This window comes from Lampetra planeri, chromosome 20, assembly GCF_965212315.1.
Source record: "Lampetra planeri chromosome 20, kcLamPlan1.2.h2, whole genome shotgun sequence".
In the NCBI taxonomy this organism is placed as follows: Eukaryota; Metazoa; Chordata; class Hyperoartia; order Petromyzontiformes; family Petromyzontidae; genus Lampetra; species Lampetra planeri.
The window spans coordinates 442,634-470,358 of record NC_136126.1 but is presented as its reverse complement, the minus strand read 5'-3'; the positions used below and the strand labels follow the sequence as shown (position 1 = coordinate 470,358).

Here is a 27,725-nt window from a genome sequence, read left to right as displayed (position 1 = left end):
AATGGTATTGCCCTGTAGTGGGCGTGGCGAGGCGTGGGCGTGGCATGCCCATATATGGGCGTAAGCGGTCGGGGAGGGGGGGAAGGCGCGCTAATGGTATCGCCCAATGACGGTAATTGCCAATGGAAACGCTGCTGGCCATTCAGAATCAGAATATTTATTTATGCTGGATGAATCCGATGAGCTGTAAAGCTCTTCTTCACATATGTCGAGTTGGGGCGGGTAATAATGTTACATCAACAAACAATACATCAAAGCGATAGGTGTGTAAAGGATATGAAAGGTAAAAATAATCGGTTTAAAAAAATATACGAAACTAAACATGTTTTATCTTACCAGGTAAGGCCCACTGAGCTATTAGGTTATTTTTCAGAGGCGAACTGGCCACAAATGATAGCTCAACAGTGGCTTATGTGGAAATCTATAGCAGTAACATAATTTAAATGTTCTTCAAAGGTGCCCGCTCACAGCACTTGCCCCAACAGCCTGTTAAGGCTACGCGGGGGATCTTCGTCTTTGGTATAGCCAAATATTGGAGGGACAGGGCGGTGGAAGCTCGAAAACGAAGAGCCGTTGCCCGAAACGTCGCCTATTCTATACGCTTAATTAAGGCCAGTGTTATTGACGAATGTGTTGAGTTTGTATTTTATTTGTGGTTGTGCACCACCGCCAAACGCAGTATCACCACGTAATTTGGATATTGGGGCTGGAACGCCAATAGGCTCTGGACTAAAACGTTCTTATTTAAAGGGGTGGTGCCTGTGTTCGATTTGAAGCATCACAAAGTAGCCTCGGGGTGTGCGCCTTCGCGAGAGACGCGGCTACTCAGGCCTCGTGCGGCTCTCTCCCCACCACGTGTCGCGTGGGAAATACGTGCGCACACACCGCCTGTTCACTCACCTGCAGTTGCGGCCAGGGACCTGTAGGGGGCGCCAACCTGGACAAGGGGACAGAGAGAGAGAGCCGGACCAGGTGAGGGGCTGGGGGGGGGGGCTTTTCAGGATCCCCTGGAAGGTTCCAGAAAGGGGGCGGCACCGGGGGCGGAGAGTCCCCGGGACGAGTATAAAAGGCAGCTCCCAGGTCGGCTCGAGGCAGTGCGACGAAGACCAGCTAGGCTAGGGCCCTGGGACCCGACGTCCTTGTAAGGGCCGTGGATGCGTGGTCAGGACCCGCACCTTGGCTGTGTCGGGTCAGCCAGTCTCCCCTAGGTCACCCTAGCCAGAGGGCGTGAGGTGACCCCGAGTGACAGGGCACGTTAGCCCGGAGGCTGTACCTCCCGAGAGAGCGGGGTAAGGGCTGCCCCGTGTTGTATTGTTATTAATGAAAGTGTTGCCTCCAAGTTACGTCGCAAGTCTCCTGGAACTCACTACACACGTGACCAGCACAGCTGGGCTCACAGAGGTTGCTCGGGTCACTCGATCCGTCTGGATTGCACTTCAGCGGTCGAATAACTCTCATCTGAATCTGCAACAGATTCCACGCGGCCAGCATCGCCATTAAAACCTATGACGTGGCATGGTGAAGTATAGATTTGAAGCTTTCGTGACTGCAAGGAATCATATTTTTAGGTTTTTTCGGTAAAGTCACGTAGGTAAAACATCAAAATTAATGAAAATAAAATAAAATAAAACAAAAATCACGACGTTTCGGAGGCAACACAAGTCTCCATCATCAGGTGGGACCGTCACAGCCGAATTAGCTGCATCAAGTGAGGCAATGATTCAAGATGTAATCCCTTATAAGCAAGTTGAAAGGGGGAGGAGAGGGGGGGGCTCATCAGAATGTGGTAGCCAATGAATGGAACGTATCGGGAGGGAGGGGGGCGGGGCTCAAAGACAGCACGGAGTGCTAAGTACAACGCATCGGGAGGGAGAGGGGGGGGGCGGGGCCAAAAAAATGGACGACGGCTTGGACGCGGTTGCTGCTGCACACGCCAACACAATGGACAGAGATGGGGAGGGGAGGTCTGATACACATGATAGACAAAAGAACGAAAATGCCCATGTTTATACCAATGCTGGCTGAACAATGAAGAGAGTACTGTTAAAAAATAACTGGGGATGTTAACACTCGGTAAAGTAAAGTAAAATAGTGCCTGTCAGATAAGATGGTCCAAAAAAGTGTAATTAAGTCTTTTTTGCGTGGTTGATAACATCTTTCCAATGATTACTAAGTTTGTACCCATCATCACGGTTGAAATTATGTCTGTGTTTGTAAGAATCAACTGATTCTTCTGCCGGCAGAATACAACTGATTCTTCTGCCATTGCCGATCATTGCTACAACTCGGTGGGCTCTCATGAAATAGTCTTTTCCGAGACCAAGGTTCTCTGCAAACCTCCCGGCTACCATCAAAGGTTTGTACACGAAGCCATACAAATATACAAACACAGACATAATTTCAACCGTGATGATGGGTACAAACTTAGTAATCATTGGAAAGATGTTATCAACCACGCAAAAAAGACTTAATTACACTTTTTTGGACCATCTTATCTGACAGGCACTATTTTACTTTACTTTACCGAGTGTTAACATCCCCAGTTATTTTTTAACAGTACTCTCTTCATTGTTCAGCCAGCATTGGTATAAACATGGGCATTTTCGTTATTTTGTCTATCATGTGTATCAGACCTCCCCTCCCCCTCTCTGTCCATTGTGTTGGCGTGTGCAGCAGCAACCGCGTCCAAGCCGTCGTCCATTTTTTTGGCCCCGCCCCCCCCCTCCCGATGCGTTGTACTTAGCACTCCGTGCTGTCTTTGAGCCCCGCCCCCCTCCCTCCCGATACGTTCCATTCATTGGCTACCACATTCTGATGAGCTCCCCCCCTCTCCTCCCCCCTTCAACTTGCTTATAAGGGATTACATCTTGAATCATTGCTTCACTTGATGCAGCTAATTCGGCTGTGACGGTCCCACCTGATGATGGAGACTTGTGTTGCCTCCGAAACGTCGTGATTTTTGTTTTATTTTATTTTAATTACTTTTGATGTTTTACCTACGTGACTTTACCGGAAAAAACCTAAGAATATGGTGAAGTATGTCAGCGACTTGCGGGGGTGGGAGGCTTCCTCCAGCAGAGGATAGACAAAGACGAATGATAGAGCGGCTTTCATCGAGTAGTGGAGACCATGGCTCACGAGGCGGCAATTTCGCCATCAATGGATAGACCGTAGCCAATGTTAACGATGGATAATTCATCCAGCATTAGCAAGACCAGAGCTCATGATGATGACGATAGATCACGGCTCGCGCGCGTGTGTGTGTGTGCGTGTGTGTGCGCGCGTGTGTGTGCGTGTGTGTGCGCGTGTGTGTGCGCGTGTGTGCGCGTGTGTGTGCGTGTGTGTGCGTGCGCGTGTGTGTGCGTGCGTGTGCGCGTGTGTGTGTGCGCGCGCGTGTGTGTGCGTGTGTGTGTGCGTGTGTGTGCGTGCGCGTGTGTGCGTGTGCGTGCGTGTGCGTGTGCGTGCGTGTGCGCGCGCGTGTGTGTGCGTGTGCGTGTGCGCGCGCGTGTGTGTGCGTGTGTGTGTGCGTGTGTGTGCGCGTGTGTGTGCGTGCGTGTGTGCGCGTGTGTGTGCGTGTGCGTGCGTGTGTGCGCGTGTGTGTGTGCGTGTGTGTGGGGCAAGCACCTCACAGAACTCAGAGCGACACGCTACAAGTTGGGAGCGCTCCTCGTTTTATTAACATTGGGGGGGGGGGGGGGCGAGGGGTCCATGGGGAGGGCGCACGGACCCGTGGGGGTCAACTGGGCTCAGCGCATGCGATCGGGGACCCGGGGCTGTTTCCTGTGGCCCCAACTCGGGGCCTCCGGATCAGGGGGGGCGTCGTCTCGCCACGCCGTGTCAAACATACCCGATACATACAGTATATAATACTGTAACTGTATACAGTATATAATACTGTAACTTTATACAGTATACGTCAATACAATGTCAGGTCTGCGGGCATGACCGAGGCTGCTTGAAGACGGCTCCGATTGGGATGGGGGAGGTCCGTGTCACGCGCCTCGGGTTTTTGAGATGAAGCTACACGCGGGGGTCCCTATAGCCTCACTCAGTAGCCGTGGATGTGACCTGGCTGGATAACTTGGTTATGGTTACCGTCAGTGCTTAACTTCAGCCTGGACAGTGCGGAAAGCCGCTTCCGGGGGGGGGGGGGGGGTGTATTTTGGTAACCATATCCATCTCGTCCTACTTATTCTGAGCATAGGACCACAGGAATATGCCGAAATCCTGTATTATTACAATGTATAGGCGTACCTTCTCCTCTTAGTGGTAGTGCCGCATGCCCAATGCTACCAATGACAAGCGAGCCAAACAGCGTACTGCAAAATTATCCAGTGAGAAATGAATCCCTTGGTTTTCGCTCGGGGTCTGGCTGGGCGACTGTGGTTATGGCTAGAGGCTGGGTTCTGGCTGGCTAGGGTGTGGTGACAGCAAGGGTCATGCCTAGAACGTGGCGAGGGTCAGCGTTCGCGCCGGCGTTACTTCACAGCGACACGTAGCCCACCCCTAGCCACCCCCCACCGCACGGACCACCGCTCACAAAGGGTGCGAACTTCAACAGTGACTGCTCAATGACGCGGCCACGTGCTCGGCAGCCCGGCCAATCCCACTGGCAATTCCCATATGTACATACGTGCCAACCGCTAAGCACCGACGACGAATCGTTCTATATACACACACAGCGCACAGGCAGGGCGAGTGCCGCCCAACACCTGTACAGCCCATTCAAGTGCCCGTGCAGAGGTAACCATCATATCAGTATTCATACTGAACCCGTGTGCGAGTACACCTGTGCACAGGTAACACTTGGGCACCTGCTGCCTCTTGTCGATCACCTTCGAGGAGGCGGGGGGCGAGGTGGGCTCCCCCCTCCAGGAGGGACCTCCAGGAGGCGCAGGTAAGGCGGAACTCGCGGACTTAAAGGCAGAGGAACGGCAAAGCTCGCGGCACTTACGGTGGCGGCAGCTGAAGGGTTAAATCCCTTACATTCGGAAGCCTTCAGTCTCATCTCCCCATTACCGCGCCACGACTGCAATGACGCTTACAGGGCCCTTCCATGAAAGCGTGACACCGAGCTCTCGATTGAGATTCCTAGAACCTCCGTGGAACGGGACAAGGTAACTAACACACGCGCTGAGCGTGTCCGGGTTTGGTCGTGCCTTGAGGGTGATGTTGATGCTGGGACGATCAGCAGTGACAGAGTTCGTATGTTGGGATGTCTCGCAGTGTGTTGGGCCGTTCGGCAGTGAAGGGGTTAAAGTGTTGGTTGGTTTGGTTATGGCCTGGCTGGCTGGTGTGGTTACTCGTTAAAGTCAGAATTATAATTTAGCTAGTTAGTATGGTCAGTCTGGTTAGTACTGGTTAGAATTAGGGCCAGTACTGGAGTGTGGCTGGCTAGTGTCACTAGGTTAGGGATACATCTAGACTGAGGGATACAGCCAGTATTAGCATCTGGCTGGCCAGTGTGGTTAGCGAGTAGTCAGTACTAGTTAGTGTTAGGGCCAGTACTGGGGTCTGGCTGGCTGGCGTGGTTAGTGAGCGAGTGGAGATGACTGACGTGGGGTCAGCGCTGCGGCTACGTTGTGCCAAGACCTCGGATACCCCTCCCGCTCGTACCCACTCCATTCATAATCACCGTCTCAGGGGATCCTCTGAAAGGAATCTACCAAACATCGTGCAGTGGCCTCCGAGATAAACCATTGACAACATGGTCAACACAGATCACAATGTCTCCTCCCTCCCCGCGGCCCATGGCGAGGATCACGGCCGTGCTGGACGGGTCGCCCGCGTGGCCGTCGTGACAGATGGCCGCCCCCCACTCAGACCCCAGGCTCATCTCCCATCTACAGACTGCTCTGCAGAGCCAGCGGGGGAAACTCCACATTCCTTTGGTGGGGGCGAGTCTACTCATAGGACAATCACCGTTGAGCTTCCACACAATGTGGTACTTCTTTTATCGACCCCAGAGAGATGATGAACAGTGTCAACACCCCTGCTCCCCAACTAGGATTTGAACTCGTGCCCTTCCGATTGAGTCCGAGGCGCTCGCTCTACCGCTGATCCACGTGGGTGGGTCACCCCAACCTGAACCCTGACCCAGAGGCTGACCTCCCCCCTCCTCTCTCCGTGCCTTGTGACGGCGTGACGACACAGTGCGCTACAACGCACCTCGTCAGGAGAGCCAGGGGTGAGAAACCTCTTCCGTGCCGAGGGCCAAAGAGGAAGATCAGTTACCCATGGTGAGCGGCCACACGACATCACATCCCGTCTCAATTGTTTGTTTTACAAACCTGTCTCTACAGCCAGGACGCTACGGAACATTATTTCTGAAACAGTCGAAATTCATAAATATGGAATTCCCTCCTCCCATTGTCTCTTTTCCACCAAGCTCTTATAATAATAATAAACGTGCTCAATTCGCGGAACTTGTTCACTCTTATCTATTACAACTCAATTGTGCTGTTTGTTACTGGCTGCTTGACGTTTTGGGCCTTGGGGCCTCTGGTTGGCAACCAAGTCTTAAAAATATATAATCGAGGTGTTGGAATTTATTATAATTTGGGTTCTGGTGTCTGAGTTGGCCACACTGGACCAATGGGGGACAGCCAGCCATGCTGGGCCTACCCCCTGCCTCCCACAACCCGGCCCTGTTGGGAGCCCCCCAACACAACCCTGGACCATCTCACTTCCATACTCTTAATCTCACTTCCCTCTCTACCAATGACGGAGAAGCTGCCAAGGGCACCGTCTCACCATCCTGCCACCGTCTGTGACCTGCCACGTGTACCTGTGACCTGCCACGTGTATCTGTGACCTGCCACGTGTACCTGTGAGCTGCCAGATACCTACAACATTCCACAACCTGCCATGAGTATGAATTGCTACAAACGCATACAACCGGGGCTTAATTTAGCACGCAATATTTTCAAGGCTGCTGCTGCTGCTACAGGTAGGCTGGATTAGTAGGTGGCGCGTGCCCAGTAGCCACAGCCATAAGCGAGAAAAGGAATCCTAGAGGTGGTGTGCCGGGCACAGAAATATTTTATGGCTAGCCGACTCAGACAGCTGAAATGAAGCCCTGTCTACAACCTGCTACGAGTTCCCGTAATCTGCCACGACCTTCTAATGACCTGCCACGACCTTCTAATGCCCTGCTACAAACCCGCCACCACCTGCCGCGAACTCGGCCACGGAAACGGTTCGACGTCGCGACGGTGTCCGAGGGCTCGGCAAAAGGAAACGGCGCGGAATCGCGAGTACCGGCGAGCGATCAGCCATGCAGTGGTGGCGGTGGTGGCGGTTGTGGCGTGGGTTGAGCGGTGTAGCGGTGGTGGCGGTGTTGGGCTACGTGTGGTGAGCTGCAGAGTGCGGTGCTGCTGGGTGCTTGGGCGGTGGGCGGTGAGCGGCAGAGGGCTGGACGTTGGATGCGGTGTTTGGTAGCGGCAGAGGGCTGGACGCTGGATGCGGTGTTTGGTAGCGGCAGGATGGGTGAGCGAGCGACGCTCGGGCCGCTGGCGCTGGGTGGTCGAGTGGTAGACGAGCGAGTGCTGCATGCTGGGTGGCGAGCGCTATTGTGCTGGGTGGTCGGGTGCCGCTGGGTGCCGGACACGGGGCTCAGTAGTGGCAGGGCGAGTGCGTCAGCTCCGGGCTGCTGGGGGCCGAGTTCCCTGCGGAACTGCAGAGGGGGTCCCACGTCCTGGAGAGTCCGGAGCTCAGCGAGCCGGGGGACAGGCTGCCTGCGCGTGCTGCTGCTGGCACAATGCACACAGCAACGCACGCGTCAACCTCCATCACCTTGGGTCGCCGCCTCCACTTCCATCGTGAATCAATCAACTACCACATGGATCACCACGCAACACCACCACCTCCTCCAGAATCACCCACCGCAAGACAACCTTCACCACGTAGCGCCAAAGCAAGCACGGTGTGACCCGATCCAGCTGTAACGTCTCCACGCGCCGGTCATTCACACTGGCGTGTCCTCAACGCATTCCTTGGTGAGCAGCAATGGCACGAGCCATTAGTGTTGACGCAGTGTGTAAAGGCCGCTACATCTCAACAGCAGCAGTGCAGCGTGGCGGGGAGTGCCGAGTGGTGAAGGGTGGTGCTGCATGGTGCTGTGTCTGGCGGTGCTGTGTTGAGTGGTGGTGCTGCGTGGTGAGTAGCGTTGAGCGTTGGCGCTGGGGTGCTATGTGGAAAGTTAAACACCGGACCTCTCATCGCGTCGATGAGAGGCGCCCGATCACGTGACATCGTCGTAACACCGTTCCACATCAACCGAAAATCATCGTGAACTCGTGGGCAAGGAAAGAGCCAGGTAACACAGGGGTGAGGATTCAGGGGTTGCAGCGGGAGATCGTAGAGGATCCGGAGAGCGATTGGAGGCGCACGCAGAGGCGGGGCGGCGGTACTGACCTGAGCTCATCAGAGGAGCGAATCCGAGACCCAAGGCCAGGTAGGGGTTCACCTGCGTGGGCTTGCGTGCCACGGAGAGAACAAGAGGCGGCGGACGAAAAGAAGGAGAAAAGACAGGGACACAGGTGTGAAGGGCAGCTTGCAGGCGAGAGGCGAGACGGGTAAGTCGTTGAGGGAAATGTGCAGTTCACAAGTGACAGGTAAGTCGTTGGGTGGAGCACGCAGCTCACAGGTAACAGGTGTGGTAGGTAGGTCGCTGCGTGGAACACACAGGTGGTGCCCAGCCAAAGGTGAACAGCGCAAGAATAGCACGTAGCACGGACAGGTGAGGTGCACGGGATGTACAGTAGGGGGCGCAGATCAACGATGGCGTCGTCGTCATCGAAGCTCCGCCCCGATTGCGATGCGCAGGGGACGGGCACGGCGAACACACGGGACCGAGCGACGTGGGCGCGACGGCGCCGTGCCAGTGAGTGAGGGTGCACGCCGGAGCTGCGAGAGGAGAGGCTGCGCCCGTGCTGCCAATCGGAGCAGCAGCTGCCTCGCCGCACGAGACGAGAACCTCTGCTGCAGGCACTGCCGTGAGCCCGTCGCCCTGCACGCACGCGCAGCCTGCGTGGCCCCAAGGGAACAAGCGGCGCCACCTCTCCCCTGGGCGGAGCGGCAGCATCAGCCGGCGCTCAACAGTGACCTCACCTCCAAGTTGCCGCGAGCCTTCTTGAGCACCTCGTGCGTCCTGGTCACTGTCGGACACAGGGGGACAACGTGAGAACCGCGCGCAGCCTCGAGGGCAGCACCGCCGGCAGCCACGTTGGGGGTGGCTCGTGATGCCCGGCCGCCTTTGCCTCCCCAGTATTGATGTTTACACACCGCACCAGGAACTCACTTGAGGCCGAGTCAAACTGGAAGGGTCCCTGAACCGGTTAAGATCATCGTTACCGGTGTTGGCCGTTAGCGGGAATGGAACTCGGGCCGCCAGGTTTACAGCGCAGGGCCCTGACCACTAAACTACCGCTCCCCACTCACGCACACGGGCGCACACCCCCTGGTACACCCCCTGGTACACCCCCTGGTACACCCCCTGGTACACCCGCTGACACCCACACAAACACACAAGCGTCCTCAATACTCCCCGCGGTGGCACGAGTTTGTGGAACGCAACGTACGCTGCTTGATGATTGCCCGCTCCACGCTGTCCTTGCGCTGGTTGGAGGTGCGAAGGCGGCTCACGGTGCTCTGCAGCAGCGACTCTTGCTCCGTCAATTTGCGCCGCAGCCGCGTCACCTCGTCGCTCAGCACGCCACCCTGCACGGCGCGGGGGAGGAAGCCGCGCGCACCGAGGGAGCGTTCACGCCAGGCCGCTACACACACCGCAGGTGCTCGATGGTTCGTTACACCGCAGAACCGTGACATGGCGACGGCTTGAGGCCTTCATCCGGCAGCTCGCACGCGGTGTGTGTACAGTGGGGCGCGCGAAGCACCTGCGTGTGTGTCGTCGGCGCCCCCGCCGGTGCCGTGGGTGGCAGTGCCGCGCGCCAGAAGAGCTGCAGCAGGGCGGCCGCCTCCTCCAGCAGCTGCTGCATGGCGCTCACGTTCCCACGCAGCTCCCGCACCGTCGCCACGTCCGACGTCTGCCACGCAGAGAACGAGAGAGGGCGGCGCGGTAAGCGGCGAGACGAGCGGCGAGCGGCAAGCCGCGAGTGCCAAGTTTGCGACTTCGCCGCCGCCGCCGCCGTTCCACGAAACCGCGTGGTGGTGCCGAGCGGACGCACCTTGCGCCCGGCGACGTGCTGCGCCAGCGTGTTGAGGCAGTCGCGGATGCGCGAGTCCATGCCGCGAATCAGGAGCCGTCCCTCGGCCACGCGCTGCCGCAGTGCGTCGTAATCCCCGGCCAGCGCGATCACGTGACCGCCAGCCGCATCCCAGAATGCCTTGCTCCCCTCCGGGTGCGGGGTGGAGGACTTTCCGCCCTTGAGGCGCGGCACGCCACTGCCGCTGCGGACGCCTGTCGCAAACACGCAGACGTAGCGGAACAACCGGGCGCCGTTTAACGTACAGCACGCACAGAGGCAGTCCCGCAACTGCTCACTCACAGCCCTGCTGGCAGAAGAGGCTCCACCGGAGAGGGCTCCGGAGCCCCTCTACTTCTACACGAACAGACGAGAAAGGCACGTTTCGGAGTGTACCGATCAGTTAAAATCCACGAATCGACGAGTCGTTAGACATCTCATGGTTGCACTAAGAGACCAAGCTGCGTCTGTCTAGAAAACTCCTGCTAGACCCTCCCACCAACGTCAATGAGTGATGAGTCATTTGAAAGCTCGTGTCAAGTAGTTTCCGCAAACAGAAAAACGGCCCTCACATTGCCGATCCGCTCAACCAATTGCAATAGGCAGGGATGAGAAGTGAACCTCCCATCCCAATCGTACAGAGGGTAGGCGAGCGTCATTAGGGAGGGGGTCACCATCTCACTCTCGGGACACGGGCGTCCTCTCGTGCCGCAGGTGGCGGCTCTGCGGGTGTGGGCACGAGGTGCGGGGGGGCGGAGCGGCGTGAACGGGGAGGGAGTGGCGGGAGGTGGGTGGCGAACAGTGGGGGGGGGGGGGGCGCTGACCCTCGATGCTGCTGAGCGTCGACTCGGAGAGGTCGAGTCCTCGCAGGGACGAGGAGGAGCTGGGCGGCGTGGGGAACGCCTGCGGGCCCGGGGTCCCGTCGGCAGCCTCCGCTCCGCCGCGGGTCGCCCGCACGCTCCCTCCTCCGCCTTCTCCTGCGGCGGCGTCGGCGAGCATACGGAGGTCACGGGGCGCGTGGAGGAAGAACAGAGGCGGAGATGACGGTGGGAGGCGATGGGAGATGACAGGAGGTGACGGGAGGCAGTGGAACCGAGTGGGTGAAGGGAGATGGTTGGAGACGACAGTGATGGGAGGCGATGGTTTGTGACCGGCGACTGGAGGTGAATGTACGTGAGAAAAGGTGAAGTGAGGTGATGGGATGAGAGAGGCAGCGATGTTCATTTGAGCAACGTGACCCGTTTGAGAGGTGATCGGTGAGCAATGGTCAGGGATGGCAGGGGATGAGAGGTGGTGAAAGGTGATGGGAGGTGAACAACGCAGGACGGGCATTCAAGCGAGGCGATGGGGAGATTTTGGGAAGTGCCATCTCAGGGAGCGGAAGGCGGCGGGCCTCGGGCGACAGCAGCGCTGGCGGTTGGGGGTGAACTTACCGGCGGCGCTAGCAGGGGAGGAGGGATCCCTCGGCCACATGTAGTTGATGTTGATGGTGGAAGCCGGCGCGGCGGGGGAGGGGGCCGTGGTGGGGGGCGGCGGCGGCGCCCGCTCTCCATGCCACAGCTGCGCTTGCAGCTGCAGCCGCAGGGCCTGGTTCGCCTGGATCCCGCGCTCCAGCTCTCTCCGCAGCGCCCGCATCTCCGCCAGCAGCTCCGCCAGCGTCACGGCGTCGGGGGTCGGGGGTCGCGCCCCGGCGTCGTGCCCGAGGGCGTCCGTGGAGCGCCGGCGACTCAGCACCGCCTTCTTGTCTGCGAGAGGCACAAATTATATGGAGCGACGGGTGAGCAGAATCGGATTTGTGTTCAATTACAAGAGAAAAAAGCAGACTACATGCCTCCTTCACATAGCTGTTCGGTAAACAAGTGATTTATTCTTTACGCATCTGATCAGCCACACGGCGTTCTGAAAGTGCATGTAAACCGATGCTGTATTGAAGAGTCGTGTATTGCAAAGGAGAGAGGCCGGGGAAGTGGAGGAACCTGTGTGGCGGGCGGCAGGAGTGCCGCTGAGACGCTCCTGCACCTTCATCTCCACCTTCAGCGACGTCACCACCTGCTGTGCCTCTCCCAGCTGCTGCTTGAGCCAGCCCACCTCACCCTGCAGCCTGCGACACCACCACCACACGACTCACCACGGGCACCACGCCGCAAAGAGAAACAAAGCGACGGGAGGAAACGTCGCGAGCGCGGCACCACGGCGCGTGCGGAGGCAAGCGCCCCGCGGCCCTCTTGACGCCGTCGCACCTGTTGATGTCGTCGTGGGCGGCCCGCAGCTGGCGCGACAGGTCCTCGCCGTCGTCGCCGTGATCGCCGGCGGGCGCCGCCCTCTCCCGCGCGTCCCTCTCTCCCTTCTCCGCCTCCGCCCTCCGGCGCTCGCCCCGCTCCGCCGCCAGCTCGGCGCGCAGATCCTCCCCCGCCCGCTCGGCGCCGCGCAGCCTCTCCCGCGCCACCTCCAGCTCGGACGCCGCCTCCCTCGCCTGCGCCAGCCCGCGCTCCAGCTCGGCCCTGGCTCCCGCCCGCTCCCGGTCGGCCCGTTCCAGTTCGGCGCTCGCCCGCCGGGTCTCCTCTCCCGCCCGCGCCCGCGTCTCCTTCAGCTCGCGCCGGAGCCGCTCGCCGGCCGCCCGCGCCGCGTCCAGCTCGGACTGGCGCTGCGCCAGCTGCGAGCGCGACGCGTCCAGCTCGACGCCGAGCTGCTCCAGCTCCTCCGTCTTGCGCAGCAGCGCCTCCCTGAGGACCGCCTCCTCCTCCGAGCCGGCGTCTGTTGGCGACAGCCGCGTACGCGCGCTTAACCGTGCGCATCTTGGCGAGCGGCCTAAACCCAACGCAAACGTACCGGCGGGGCCGCACACCTGTTCTAGACGATCAGGTGACAGTGACCACTCACTCAAGGTAACAGCTGACGTGGCGGGGTGGTTGACAGTCGGCTCCTCGTAATGCTTTAGGAAAACGCGTGTACGTGTGCGTGCATGCACGTGTATGTATGTGGGTACAAACACGCATGTGTGCATGTTTACGCCTGTGCGTCTACACGTACACGTTTGCGTGCACCTGAGTGTTTGCGCATCACTGCACACGATGTCTGTGTATGTGTGTCTGTGCACTGGCCACCCCACCCTCTTCTGTGCCATTCCGGCCTTCATAGGTGCTCGCGAACAGCACTTGGCCCAATGGCCAGTTAAAAGACTACACGGGTGATCTTTGTCTTTATCTTTGCACTCACCGTGGGGTCCGCTACGCTCGCGGTGCCAGCGGTTCTCCTCCGAGCGTTGAATGTAGATGTTGGTGGAGTTGCCTGCGCACGCAGGGACACGCGCAAATAGGTTAACAGTGCATGCGCGCGACGCGTGCCCGTCACTTACGTGCCGACCGCGCATGCGTCAAGCGTGTCCCGCGTGCGCTCCGCACCGTGCTCCGAGTCGGCGAGCCGCTGCTCCAGCTGGCGCCGGAGCTGCTCGTTGGTGAGAATCGACTCCTCCAGACGGCGTCGCAGAGCGCGGATCTCCCGCAGGTGCTCCTCCAGCAGCTCTGCCACGCGGCACACGCATACGGTGACCCTCGTCCAACTTCTCGCACCTCCGCCACGCTGCGTTCGCCCGCACCACGCTGCCATCGCCTCCACTAAGCTAGCCTCACCTCCATCACGCTGCCCTCACCTCCACCACGCTGCCCTCACCTGTGCCACACCGCCTTCACCTGCGCCACGCTGCTCTCACCTCCATTAATCTGCCCTGACTCTGGATTGCAGATCACAGTCAAATGTCCCATGTGACATCTGCAGATGATTCGCTGGCTCAGTACAGGTGAGGACTTGGGTTCGAATCTGCAGCGAGTTGATGATCTGAGCCCAGTCACAAGTTAAATTTGGTTTTGTTCTTAATTTGACGAACACGCAGCTCTAACTACCGCACGTGTGGATGAAAGTGGCCATTCGAAGGGATCTCAGAAGCAGTTCTGTGACAGCTCCTTTCACGGAACATTCTCGAACACATCTCACGACGCCAAAAGCGCACCTGGAATTAAATAATGGTAAAAAAAACCCACAAAAAAGATGTAAACTCCTGCGCAGACAGTGGAGGTGCGCGCACGGCACACTGGCTACGCCACTACCTGCGGTGTTCCTGCTGGGGAACACGGGCGAGGGCGCCGTCGGCTGCTCCACGTTCCGGGGTGACGGCGCCTCCCGGGCCCAGCCTTGCCCCTGCCCTTGTGCCGACCGCCCCCCCTGGAGCTGCCCCTGCCCGGGGCTGCCCAGCAGGCTGTGGTGCAGCTCCAGCTCGGCCCTGAGCGTGGCGTTGAGCTCCTCGGCTCCGCGCAGACGCTCGTGCAGCGTCTCGTTCCGCTCCCGCAGCGCGGTGTCGCGCGCCGGCGGTGCCGTCTCGCCGGCAACCGGCGCCGCAAATGCTTTGGCGGCGCCGCCCTGCCAGCCCGGCGCCCCGTGCGGCTGCTGGCGCTGCTGGTGATGGTGCAGCTGCGACTGCTGCTCGTGATGCTGCTGCTGCTGCCCTGCCAGCGCCATCTCTGCCGAGCCTGCGAGCGCCACACGGCCACTGCGTCGGTGAGCGGCGCCGGCCCCTGGGCGCTTTGCGCCGAGCTCCCCGCGCGAGCGCGGGCGCCAGCAAAGGGAGTGGACATTTACGAACCCCAGGGAGAGAGAAACCGATGGTGGAAGGCAGCAGATGAAAGAGTAGGAAACAAGGGCCCTAAGGCCGATTTCCAGCTGAGAATAAACCTCGAAGAGACCCAACATGTCAGCATTCACCGCTAGCCACCTCGGTCGAAATAAAATAAACAGTTTGAAAATTAACCCCAGCACACAGCCTAAACCCTTACCCGACAAGTCTACAGGATCATGTAAACGCATAGCATAAACCCCTTTGGAGTTTAGTTTATTCTTTGGAGTTTCTCCAAACCACTGCCGAAACCTGCAACCTAACGCACAGTTTAAATCATCATCAGCCGTGGACAGTCCACTGCTTGATGAAGGCAAGGAACAAGCCCGTGGATCTTATGTCTACCTTTTAACTTGGGCCTTGGTTGATTAACCTAGACCACAGGACATAAACCTAGCCCACTCCAACCCTAACCCACGAGCTCGCGGGAACCGGTTCCCAGAGAGGGGTTAGCAGAGCTCACGTTCTCCCAGCTGCCTCTGCAGGAGGTCGAGCTCCCGCTGGATGTCGGAGAGGCAGAGGGCCGGGGGGTGCGCGTGGGGGCCCAGCGGAGGGCGGCCCTGGCCCGGAGGGGGCGGCCGCGTGTAGGGCAGGCCCGGCCGATGGGGGGGGCCCTCGGCCACCGGCGCCGGCACCGCCGTTAACGGTGGGGGGCGGCACAGCTCGAGGGCGCGAGAGTGAGAAGGAAAGGACGGCAGGAAGAGGCCAGGCGCTCCTGGGAGAGAGAGGGAGCGATAGGCGCGCACCCGCGCGGAGAGGGGCGGCAGCAGGAGGTTAGAGACAAGGTCACGGGAAGGGGGCAGTAGTGGAGGTCCGAGATGAGGTCGGAAGTCAGAGACAAGGTTCCATGAAAGGGGCAGCAGCGCTGTTACATCAGGAGGAGCGCGAACAAAACGTGATCAGCACCGGGAAGGAGCAGGGAAGGAGTCCTGTGACTAAGTACACAAGAGTGGCCGAGCGCTGGCTGGAGGTTTCGAGGAAGGGGCAATCAAAAACCAAGCAGCTCTCTATCTTGTCAACACACGCCGAGGCTGCGTGTCGCGAGTCTGTCGCCTTGTTAATAAGAAACAAGGTCGCTCATTCCCCTCTACTTGCTCCCATTGTCTGGGGCTGCCTGCCCCCGCCACCCTTGCTGTCCGCTCCCTGCCCCTGTTCACATCCAGGCTCAGAGGACTGTCCTCTTATCTGCCTATGACTGACGGCCTCTCTGTCTCTCGATAAACTAAACATGTCTGCTGTATCTGTACCGCGCCCTCAGACGCCATCATCATCTGCACGATCCATGATCTATCCACTGCTGGATGAAGGCCTCTCCAAGCCGTCGACATCTCTCACGGTCTTGCCACGCAGAAATCGATCCAATCAGTCGGTCCTCATGGGCACGACTGCGGCACAAAACCCGACCGTTCTTCCGAGCGCAGCTCCGAGCTTGCCGGACGGCCTGGGATGAGCGTACGGGACCCGCAGCCCAGGCGTGCGTCTACAACGCGCCGGCCAACTCAAGGGGTCACGGCCCCCATTATCGAGGAAGGAGGTTCCCGTTACCTGCGGTGGGGGCGTTCGCGTAAATGCAGCCGTGCGCGTCGAGCGCCCGGTTCTCGGCGCCGTGCACGACGAGCGCCAGATTCTTGGCGCCTTCCGCCGCTCCGAACGGCGCCCCCGCGGCGGCGGCGGCAGCGGCGTACGCCTGCGCAGCTGCAAGGTAACGGCACGCGGCAAGAACAAACGTTAGTATGGCGACGGCCGGGGGAACGCCGGTGGAGATGCCGCAGCAGCAGGTGCCTGGCGGCACGGCTCGGCTGGCGAGGAAGCGGGCGGAGCGGCGAGTGTAATGCAAGCCGCACGCCGGTAACCGCAGAGGCCGAGCGGCGCAGCCGTCCATCCGCCCGTCACACAAGGCGCATGAATGAGTCATGAGGAGGCCGTGGAGGCTGCCTCCCGTGCACTCCCCCTCGCTTCTCTCCTCGCCGCTCCCCTCTTGCCTCGCTCGGCTGCTCCCCCGCGTGTGGGGATCGATTACAGCTGCGCTCAAGAAATGATGGCCACGTTAACCCGCTGCTCTCCGCTTCTCCCCGCTTCCCTCTCTTGGGCACGACGCGTCACGGCTAGAAGGGACGACGGCCCGGCGGTCAAGACTCACGACGGAGTGGCAACCAAAGGAGAGAACATCGAAATCCAGGGAGATCCATTTATTGATACCCTGTTGACTTCTCGTAACCATTTTACTTACTCAAGGCGATTGCATATTGAGGAAGTGATGACTCCACAGCTGACGGTGGCGAAAGTTATAATACTCGAGGTGTATTGAAACTAGCAGCTTCACAAGGAAATGTTGTTCCCTCTCTACGCAAAACACAGAACGTGATCAAACGCTCACCTAGCGCATGATGGGAGGCGTGATGTCCAGCAGCCAATCCTGCGTGGCCCGTGTCGCTATGGTAACCCCGCTGCTCGAACGACACATCGGCGCTTCCGAACCCGGACAGGCTGTGCGCCAGCCCATTTCCGTGGTAACCGCAAGGCCCCCGGTTCAGGACCTCCGCGTCGCTATGGTAACCCCGAGGCACCGCCGCCGCCACCGCCGCCGCCGCAGGTACCGCCCCCGGCGCTGCCCTCCTTTGGTCGTCACGGTAACGCTCCCCTGGCCCTCTGGCCGGGTTGTAGTGATCCTGGAAACTGTCGCCATCCTCCTCCTCGGCGAGCGACTTGCGGTCCAGCGAATCGCGCTCGGAGCTCAGCGAGCAGGAGCGGTTCCACGAGCGTGGGGCGGAACCAGAAACGGATCCGTCCGACCCGGAGACGGATCCCGACGTGGAGCCGGCTCGGGAGCGCGAGTGGCTCGAGCGACCCGACCCGGAGGCGGAACGCGGGCGCAGGAAGCGGTCGTCGCAGGCCGAGGGCGACGGAGGCGGAGACGACAGCTGCTGCTGAAGGTCCTCGATCAGCCGGTCCCGCTCCAGGAGCTCCTCCTCCAGCCTGCGCCAGGTGCGGTGCACGGGTCCCGTTATGCAGAGAAGCACGGTACATGGGACTTGGTGTCTTTGTTCGGCAGGAAGTCGCTCATTCGACCGTAAAGAACGACTGGACTAAACATTGCCACAAGTGCGTGCGTGCGCCACCTCTCTATGCGCGTGTGGGTGTGCGTTGCTTGCGCCTCGCTGCGCCGCGTCGCCTCCTGCAGCTTTTTGGTCAGGTGACGCCGCTCGGTCTCCAGCTGCTTCCTCAGCATGGCCACCTCGTGCTGCAGGGATCCCCCCGCACCACTGCTCGCCGCACAACCATGCAAAAAACACGCAACCACACAACCGTTGCGGCACAATTCCATCAGTGCGACCGTTGTCACGACAACCCCCCACGACCATTATTACGACCAGATCTACCACCACTTCCATCATTACTCAGAACCACCACCAGCACCACCACCATGTGCACATAACCGTGGCGCAAGTATCGCGACCGAAATAACCGTTACAACCGGTGAATTTGCCAACTCCCGTAGGCCCGGTGCTTTGACACCACGGGCGAGGCCGCTCGCTCACGCTTGGGGACCCAGGTACCAGGAGGGCCAGACACTGGGCTACAGAGAGGGCAGGAAATTGGACAGGGGTGTCCCAATGCCAGCCGCGCTGCGCCACGGCGCTGGCGCCGCCGCCTGTAAGCGGTGCTCCGGGAGCTCAGCTTCAATTTATTTTGGCGAGTGCCGATCGGCACCGGGGAAAAGGAACTGGCAAAAAAAGAATCATTCCCCAAGTCATAATCGTCACGAAAAATAAACTACGGTAGCCGTGCCGACGTTGGGGCGGGGGGTGGTGGGGTGGTGGATGGAGGGTTTAATTACATCCTCCAGCAGCGGCCAATCAGCAAGACAAACACGGGGCGGCCCCGGCGGGGTCCAACGTTAAACCAACATGCGCACGCACATGGGGGAACACGCAGAGGAACGCACGGTAACGCACGCATACAGGGGAACACACAGAGGAACACACACACACACAGACATGCACACACACAGACATGCACACACACACAGCAACACACAGACAGGAACACACACACAGCAACACACACACGGGCCGACACCTAGGAACACAAACACACAGGAGCATAGGAGCTTTCACAAACGCACACACAAGCCTTGAATTATATGGGTCATGGTTACGCTCAGAAATAAGAGCCATCAACAGAGCTATGGTGGCAGCCGAAGCTAGCATAAGTGCAGAGCATTGGGAGCTGGTGGTCAGGGCTAGGGGTCAGGCTTAGGGGTCGCGGCCAAGACAAGGAAGGACAAATCAGACACTCACTTGACGGCGTCGTCTTTGTCGCCGCTCTCCGCACGTCCTCCATCAGGGGCCCCCTCTGCTGGGGAGGAAGAGGAACAGCAGTTGGGTAGGAGTGGGGGGGAGGAGACGCGTGGAGGGGGCAGCAGGGAGTTAGTGGGAAACAACAAGCCACTACGCCCTGCCAAACGAGCCGACTGGTCACTAGTACCAGACCTCTCGCTTACAGTGACCCGAGCCAACTAGCCAACAGTACTGGCCTCACCCCTAAACCCTCACCAGCCAGCTGGTGGCTTCGGGTGAAATGGCAGACAGACCGGGAAAAGCCGGTTCGCCAGTCCCAGCTCGAAACGGTGCCGAACACCGCCCAAGGGAACTAAAAAGAGGAAAATACGTCGCTGGCGCCGCCAACGGCGCCGCTCACCCGAGTTGATGCGGGACAGCAGCTTGTCCATGAGGTGGGCGGTGCGCCCCAGCTGCTTGCGGACGCCCTCGCCCGCGTAGTAGTCCACGTCACCCGAGCTCAGCAGCTCCTCCAGCGCCTTGGTGAGCGTGCAGAGGCGCTCGCGCAGCTCCCCGCACAGCCGCGCGCTCAAGCGCAGCCGCTGGCGCAGCTCCGACAGGTCCCGCGCCTGCGCCTGCACCAGCGAGTCCAGCCTGGTGCCGGGGGGGGGGGGTGGGCACAATGGTTAGTGCACTGCACTTGGCTATGAATCCAGCAACCGGGGGGTTCGATTCCCACTCACAGCCAATACCAGTGACCAGTATCTGTGGTCTTGTGGTGGTAGTGATGATGGTGGTGACGCGGTTACAGTGGTGGTGGTGTGAATGTAGGAGTGCTGGTGGTGTAGTTGTAGCGCTGTGTTCATGTCAGTGCTTGCAGTGGCGGAATTCGCACGGTGAATGGGTCTTTGCTCGGCGTCACCAGACGCCGCGCGTGTCGAAGCCACCCGGGTTTAGATTAAAATTCGGAACTCACATGGCGTCACGTGAACGTTCCCGGCAGTGCCACAACACACAGCGAGTCTCACCGCGGGCCCTCGCCAGCGCTGCCGCTGCTGTCCCTCTTGCCGTGGAGGCCGCGCAGCTGCTCCTTGAGCTGCCGGTTGAGCCGCTTGGTGTCGTGCAGCTGCTCCTCCAGACGGCCGACCTGGCCCATGAGCCGCGTCACCTCGCGCTCCGCCTCGCGCGACAGCTGCCGCATCCACGCCGCCGTGGCCGTCCCTGCGGCCGACGCCGGCGACCCGTCGCTCTCCCCGCCGTCGCGTCGCCCGCCGTCGGTGTCCGCGGCGCAACGGGGGCCCGCCAAGGGGTCCCCCCCGTTCTGGGTCGGACGCGACAGATCCCCCCGGCTCGGCCCGGGGCCGACGCCCACTACCGCGGGGGACCTCGGCGTGCCGGAGGACGGCGTGCCGTCGCCGTCGTGCTCCGAGCCCTGTGCCGAGTCGGAGCCGTTGCAGGAGTCGCTGCGCGCCACCGCCTTGGGCTGCCCGTGGCGGTGCCCGCCCACGCCATCCGTGCCGACGACGTCCGCCGATGCCGCGACTCCGTCGCCGTCACGGCCGCGCTGGCGGGCCTGCAGCTCGCGCACGATCTGCCGGTAGTTCCCCAGCTGCGCATTGAGGTCCTCTACCTGCCGGCGCAGCCCCGGGGCGTCGACGGCACCGGCCGCAGCATCGCCGGCGGCGGCCGCGGCATCGGCGGCGGCGGCGACAGTGGCGCCGGCGGCAGGGGAGATGGCGTCCCGGCTGCCGTGGCGGGCGATCCCACCGGGGCCTGCGGGAACGAGAGGAACGGTTCGGTGCTGGAGACGCAACGCGTGCGTGCGGACAGCCCCCTTCTGTCAATCCATTGCTGGATGTTCGACTCCACCGCACCACGTGGGGCGGTAGGCGAGGGGAGCACAGCAGCCGCCTCTGATTACCAAGTTAGAGTTTGCGAAAGTCCTGCCGCCCCGCTCTCATTCGCCTACGTCAATCGTTACGTCTACAATCACTGCACCGGGGAAATCAAGGCCCCAACGTATGTGGAGAGGAGATGAACCAGCCCAGGTTATAACCACCAGGGGTGATCAACGACACGGAGTGACTGCAGAAGCCATGGTCAGGTCCAGGCTCAAGGCCTTCCTCTTCTGCTATGCCTGCGGCAGACTACCCCTCTCTGTCCCTCTCTCTCTATATATATAATGTATATTTTTCATACACATCTCTGTACGGCGTCTAGAGATGCGCTCGCTTTTAGACTCGGTAATGTCAAATCACGTGGTAATTATATCATACATGGCATGGCGCACACATCACATAACGTACACATGTATAATGTACACACACGTAAATACACACGTACGCAACACAATCGCACACGCACGTGTTACCGTGCTGACGCATCCACATATATGTACCCACACGTATCTACGCATGTACACACGTATGTGCACGGGTACACGTTTACACGTGCGTTACCACGACCACCGGCCCACGACACATGACGGTCTTCACCGTCGTCTCGGCACAAAGGCAGCGGCGGCGCCCTCGTCATTTCCTCCTCTCCGGATCAGATAACAGGAAGTGCCGCTGATTAGAGGTTTCTGGGGGCCTGAGGGGGGCGCAGGAGGGGGGTGGGGCCGGGGGGCCACAGGTAGGGAGAGCGCACGGCACCGCCCCGGCTGGCCCTGCTGCCCCCCGCCGCATCTGGAAACGCTTAAGGGCGCCGAGCGGCAGCGGCCGGCTCCATCCGGCAGCCTCGCCACGGGCGACGCCACTCAGACGACTTCATCTCGCAGTCACCTCCTTCCCCATGCCTCTCAGAGCGACCGGCGTGGACGAAAATAACGTCACGGAGCTCTCCGTGTTCGTCGGGGGGGGCGAGCGATACCAGCCGAGGTGGCGATCGTAGTACCGGGATCGTGTCCATGACATGACGCATCCATCCCATTCGGATCGCTGCAGTGCCAGTCCTTCGTGTTAGAGGAGGGCTCGCATAAGTGAATATCACAGAGCTATCCGTGACATCCCAGCATGCGACCTCTGGTCAACACAGCAGAGGGCAGCACTTTCCCACCCGCTCCGCCACCGAGGGTAATGTTCATCACGTGACAATCGGACACAATATTTCAAATTTCTCAGGGCTGGAATGTATCCAAATTAAGCGCAGAACCAAATTTAATGTGACGGTGTTTTCGCGCAGCCATCGATGAATGGGGCCAGGACCGCGGAGACTCCCTGTGCTCGAGAAGCTGAGGGCCCCGAGCGGTTTCCTAAAGAAATGAAACTAATACGGCGCTTGCTCTCCGTAGCGGCGGCGGCGCTCCCTGCACTTGAAACGGCCGAGCCGCTGAGCGCTGGCGCCAGCCAGGCTGGGGGCCGGCGCGGCGTGATTACAGCACTTATCCCCGCTCCTCCGCGCGACGCTGCGCAGGCCCCGACAACAAAGCAGGAACCGGACCGGGCAGGGCTCCGGCAGTGGCCGCCCCCCGTCGCCCCCCCCCCCCCGCCCACCACCTCACCCCCGCCCCCCTAATTGGGCACTATTACCCCTTGCGTGGCAGGCGCACGCTCTCCGCGGCTCCAATTACACGGGGCTAGCGGCGAGCTTAACGGCTACGCGCCGACGTCTTAACGGGCGCCTGCTTAGCGTCAGCCGCGTCGTGCTTTGCTTTCCCCGCGATTAATAAGCCCGGTGGCGGCTCCGCAAAAACACGCGCCCCCCCCCTACGCCCGGCAGGGTGCGGCTCTCTCCCTTGCCCGCTCTCCCGCCCCCCACCCCGTCGCCCCGTGATTGATGGTAGCGCCTCTCGGTGGCCCCCCGCGGACGGGGCCCCGTGTTTCCGCGTGCACCACCTTTGGGACGCCGGCAAAAGCCGACGGTTGCTTTCATCTTGGCTTCCATTTCGTCGGCCTGGTCGCCCCTCACCTCGGCGATCCACTCCGTGTTTTGTTGTCGACCGAGCACCTCCACGATTTTGTTTCCCTTCTCTGCCGGTAGCGGTGTTCCCGTCCTTTCTCGGACCTTCATGACGGCTGCAACTACCAAACCCTCAGTCCCCCCCCACCTAGCCCACCCCCCCCGCCATTGGTGCGATCTTTAAACGAAGTGGCCCAACGAGCTCAACATAGCCACTAGATGTCGCCAGATAAACTGAATAGTGTAATGAGAATTAACAAATTGCAGTGACCACAGGATCGACAGCATCCTAACCACACTCCTAGAACTGCTCCTCCTCTTAAGAGTAACTTATCGCTCTGGCAATATGTTGTCGCTAAAATCACATCGTTGGAAAACACTCCCGCTCCCTCCCGCCTCTGCTTGTGCCCCTTCCCTTGCCCTCTGACCCCTGCCACCACCCCCGCTGCTCCCATTTAGCCACACAGCCTGGCCCCGGGGCGAGAGCGCCGGGCGGCGTCTCACCGGGGTAGTCCTCCGCCTCGCTGCGCCCGCACGTCTCATAGCCCAGGTCCTGCACCTCCACCTGCACTCCCTTGCAGGCCAGGCTCGCCTCTCCTGCAACACAAACGCAGCGGGGATGTTGGCGAACGCCGGTGCACGCGCGACAGGGCGCCGATGTGGTCGGCAGCGCCACATCTAGCAAACGGTACCGACGCCGACAACTTAACTTGCGGATAATCATTTTAGGCCGAGTTAACCTAGAGGAGGCCCAGCTTGTGATTATACTGCCAGGCTAGGAGATGGAAACGCCGATTTCCGGTTTGCAAGTCCATTGTGTTGACCGTTATAACCACGGCAGCATCTGTGGCCGATACCATTCCAGTAAAAATCTAAGTTCAGTTCGATCTGGAGTAATCGGGGTTAAGAGCGCCCCGCCGCTCTCCCTGTGAGCTGGCACCCGGCGGTTGTCCGCAAGCGCCCCCGGCGAGACCCACCGCTCGGTGGCGGCGCTAGCAGCCCTGGTGGCGCCGCTGCCTTGTTCGCCAGCAGAAGCCGCTCCTCGAGCGCGCGGTTCTGCTTTTTGTAGTCCTCCAGGGCCGCTCGCATGTGCTCCAGCTCCACCCGCGAAGAGTCCGCCTCGCACGGCCCCGCGCCACCCTCGCGCTGAGCCGCGTCGGCGCCGCCCGGGGTGGTCGCGCGTGCGCCGGCCGAAGTCACGTGACCTCCGGCCGGTGCCGCGTGACCTCCGACCGCCGTCGCGTGAGTTCCAGCCGGTGTCGCGTGACTTCCTGCCGGTGGCGTATGACCTCCGACCGGCATCACATGGCCTTCAACCGATGTCATGTGACCTGCGGTTGGCATCACGTGACCTCCGGATATTGTCACGTGACCTTCGGACAGCATCGCGTGACCGCTCGTTGGAGACGAGAGGGCATCAGACTGAGCGGAGCGGCGGGCGGGAGGAGGGGCGGCCGCTACTGCCGCCGAGACCTTCGGCCTCTTGGGGACCGGCAGCCGCGATTTCTGGAAAGAAAAAACAACACAGCACGCAGAGTTACAGCCAGGCGCCAGCGTTCCAGCGCCAGCAATCCCGGCGGCAAGTCGCAGCCAAATGCTGCACCGCGATGCCAGCCAAGGCTGGGGGGGACAATCGGTGCCCGGCCGCGGTTACGGGGCGCGCCACGATGCACGACTCCTTCACCACTGCCGCCGCGACTCACCCGCCCGGCCTTTGACCCCACAACGCGCGACGGTGAGGGTGGCGGCTCTGACAGCGGTGACAGCGGTGACAGCGGTGACAGCGGTGACAGCGGCTCTTCGCCGAGAGCGGCGCCGCCTTCGCTACGGTCGACGGAGGAGGACGTGCACCGGTCCGTTTCGGCCGACAGCTGGTGCTGCCGGATAGCACCGAGCTCCGCGTTGAGGCGCTCGATCTCGCACGCCATGCCCACGATGAGGTCGGGGTTGAAGCTGCTGTCGCCGTCGACGCTCGTGTTCATCTCCAGCTGGCGCCGGAGCAGCTCGTTGACGCGCTCGGCATCGCTCAGGCGCTGCACCAGCTCGGCCGGCTCGGGTGCCGGTGGCTTCCCGCTGGTGTCCACGTCCTCCGTGGTGGTTCCCGTGATCCGCGCCGCTCCTTCCTTCCTTTCACGAGCCTTCGGACTGCGACGGAGCCGCCGCAGCTCCTCCCTGCGTGAGCACAAGCGTTGCGCACCGTCACCGCCGCTAATCTTACGGCGAGGAAGCCGCTGCAAACCAGCGGCGGGCGCAAGTTGGAAAGTAGTAGCTAGAGCAGGGCGCTCACCGCAAATCGTCGAAGGACAGGAAACCCTCCTCCTCCAAACACGCCGTGACGCCCTCCAGCTCCCGCTCCAGCTCGTCGTTTTGGGCGCCCACCTCCTCGAGCCGCGTCGCCGCCTGGCGCCAGCGCTCCTCCGCGTCTCGCAGACGCGCCCGGGTGCCGGCGAGGTCGGCCAGGAGCCCCTGCACAAACAAAGTCAGAGCGTTCAGTTGACTCGAGGTTGCCAGAGCCGCAACGCTACCACCACCATTGTCACAACCAATGCTATCACCACCACCACGGCCATCAACACCACCGCCACTGGGCACCGGCTGCTCCGTGCCAAGCTGTGCCACAGGTTTCTCTCTCGCTCTCCCCTCTCTTCCAGGATCCCCCGCCCTGAACCTCCCCCCCCCACCCATACGTCTCTATTCTTGCGAGTGTTGTTACGTTTTTAAACCATTTAGAGGCGCGACTGCAGCTGCGTGAATGCGCCGTACGGCATCACGCTGCTGTTGTTGCAGTCGTTGTTCATGCGCGTGGCCATCTGACGACCTCTCACCTCCACCTGCTTCTCCAGCAGCGCCACCGCGTCACCGTCGCTGCCATCGGAGCCCAGCACCAGCCGCCGATGGGACTGCGTCGTCTCCCTCGGTGCCTCCTCCGCCTCCTCCATCCTCCTCCTCGTCGCCTCCTCCATCCTCCTCCTCGTCGCCTCCGCCTCCTTCATTCTCGTCATCGCTTCCACCTCCTCCATCCTCCTCCTCGTCGCCCTCACCTCGTCCTCCATCTGTTTCCTCTCATTCTCCGCCTCGTCCAGACGGCAGCTCGCGAGTTGATTGGCCAACTCGCGCTCCCCGACCTTTCGCTCCAGCTCCTGATTGGCCAAGTGCAGATCTTTGAGCTGCGCTGTGAGCTGCAGGGCCTGTCAGGGTGACAGATATCATCCTCGTCATTATCGGCCATGGTCTATCCACTGCTGTGCCATGCGACTTCATATGTCCTCACGTGTCCCCATGGATCGACGTGTCAGCCGTGCTTCCGTTTTATTTAAATATTTAATATTCTGAGCACGCTACCACCGTCATGTTACTGAACAAAGAAAAATTCATTCGGAAATCTTGCAGAAACGGGGGAAGTGTCTGTGTCCCCATGCCTCTCCTGTGCACTCCCAAATGTACCCGGTTTCCTCAACGTGTCCACACGTGTGCTTTTCCAGGTTCATCCATGCCCCCCCCCACCAAAGGGCCTCGTGCGCCTGTGCCCCCCCCCCCCCCGTGCATCTCCGACACGGTCCCCTCTCCCCTGAGCTCCTGACCTTGTTACGGAGATCGGCGAGCGGCAGTGCGAGCAGCTCCTCCTCCAGCCCCTCCGGCTCTGCCAGCTGGAAGCTCATGTACGACGTCTGATTCCAGCCGCTCACGAGGCTGTCTGTGCCTGCGAGCGCGCACGGGCAGAACGCGCACGGGGGACTCCGGGGCTTCATTTCAGCTGGCCTGCCTGGGTCGGCACACCACATCCAGTATACTTCCTACCGCCACGGCTGTGGCTCTCGCCATGGCCGTGGACATATCGGATTGAGTAATGACATTCCAGGGGCATGGTACTTGTGCCCCTTTAATGGTCAGATTTGAAAAAATACTAATCAGCGTGGCAGAAATAAAAGACTGGCTCCTATCAGACAGCGAAAGAGCTAACTGCTAGGTGAATTGTAGATGTATGGTGAATATCTGGTGGATGAATGATTGATGTCTGGAGGATGAATGGATGAAGAGTAGATGTCTGGCGGATTTCTGGCGATTATCTGGTGGACGTATAGTAATCTGGAGTCTGAACGGTTGATTTCTGGTGAACACGTGGAGTGAGTGAGTGCGTGCGATGAGTGAGTGAGCGATGGTGGAAGCGCGCTTACGGGCCGTGTCGTTGTTCGCGACGTGGAGCCCGAGTCGTCCCTGAAGGGATGCGTTCCACCGCTGCGACTCCTCCAGCTGCTGCCGCAAACGATCCACCTCCAGCGCCAGCTCACGAACAGCAGAGACACCTGTGGGCACGGACACAGACAGACACACACACAGTCAATGATACACATGCACACACAGACATGGACACCCACAAATGAACAGACACGGATGGACATGCACACGGGCACACAAACATGGAGACATGCACGTACACACAAAGACAAAAGCACATGTCAACACGTGTGCACACAAGCAGGTAGGTAACAATCTAGCTTGACCAAGGGTGCACCACTCACCCACACGATCGCTCACCCAGCCACTCGCTCACCCACACGATCGCTCACCCAGCCACTCACTCACCCAGCCACTCACCCACCATGATACACACCACGTTCTGCCTCCACATAAATTTACACACCTGTCCGCACCCATCTTCACACCTTCCTAACT

At 60.3% G+C, this 27,725-nt stretch overlaps 1 protein-coding gene across 9 annotated transcripts in view; it reads right to left on the bottom strand.

Moving 5' to 3' along the window:
* Window positions 1-3,654: 3,654 nt before the first annotated feature.
* LOC144724214 (uncharacterized) overlaps window positions 3,655-27,725 on the bottom strand; it is a 67,402-nt gene continuing 43,331 nt past the window's right edge. For 4 of the 9 annotated variants that reach the window (XM_078603150.1, XM_078603151.1, XM_078603152.1 and 1 more), the window contains 27 exons: window positions 27,227-27,355; window positions 26,633-26,751; window positions 25,877-26,239; window positions 25,339-25,517; window positions 24,755-25,223; window positions 24,029-24,557; window positions 23,556-23,648; window positions 20,180-20,924; window positions 19,573-19,805; window positions 19,173-19,230; window positions 17,991-18,134; window positions 17,249-17,847; window positions 16,417-16,566; window positions 15,335-15,586; window positions 14,309-14,728; window positions 13,607-13,726; window positions 13,422-13,493; window positions 12,446-12,959; window positions 12,182-12,306; window positions 11,639-11,950; window positions 11,030-11,182; window positions 10,188-10,420; window positions 9,897-10,046; window positions 9,582-9,720; window positions 9,112-9,158; window positions 8,416-8,476; window positions 3,655-7,748 (listed from right to left, as the gene is read on the bottom strand). In XM_078603150.1, coding sequence (XP_078459276.1) covers window positions 7,615-7,748; window positions 8,416-8,476; window positions 9,112-9,158; window positions 9,582-9,720; window positions 9,897-10,046; window positions 10,188-10,420; window positions 11,030-11,182; window positions 11,639-11,950; window positions 12,182-12,306; window positions 12,446-12,959; window positions 13,422-13,493; window positions 13,607-13,726; window positions 14,309-14,728; window positions 15,335-15,586; window positions 16,417-16,566; window positions 17,249-17,847; window positions 17,991-18,134; window positions 19,173-19,230; window positions 19,573-19,805; window positions 20,180-20,924; window positions 23,556-23,648; window positions 24,029-24,557; window positions 24,755-25,223; window positions 25,339-25,517; window positions 25,877-26,239; window positions 26,633-26,751; window positions 27,227-27,355 — 6,542 coding nt within the window. In that variant the 3' untranslated portion in view covers window positions 3,655-7,614. Of the gene's footprint in view, window positions 7,752-8,415; window positions 8,477-9,111; window positions 9,159-9,581; window positions 9,721-9,896; window positions 10,047-10,187; window positions 10,421-11,029; window positions 11,183-11,638; window positions 11,951-12,181; window positions 12,307-12,445; window positions 12,960-13,421; window positions 13,494-13,606; window positions 13,727-14,308; window positions 14,749-15,334; window positions 15,587-16,416; window positions 16,567-17,248; window positions 17,848-17,990; window positions 18,135-19,172; window positions 19,231-19,572; window positions 19,806-20,179; window positions 20,925-23,555; window positions 23,649-24,028; window positions 24,558-24,754; window positions 25,224-25,338; window positions 25,518-25,876; window positions 26,240-26,632; window positions 26,752-27,226; window positions 27,356-27,725 lie in introns of those variants that run through there. The other 5 variants (XM_078603146.1, XM_078603147.1, XM_078603148.1 and 2 more) reach the window with 5 other exon arrangements.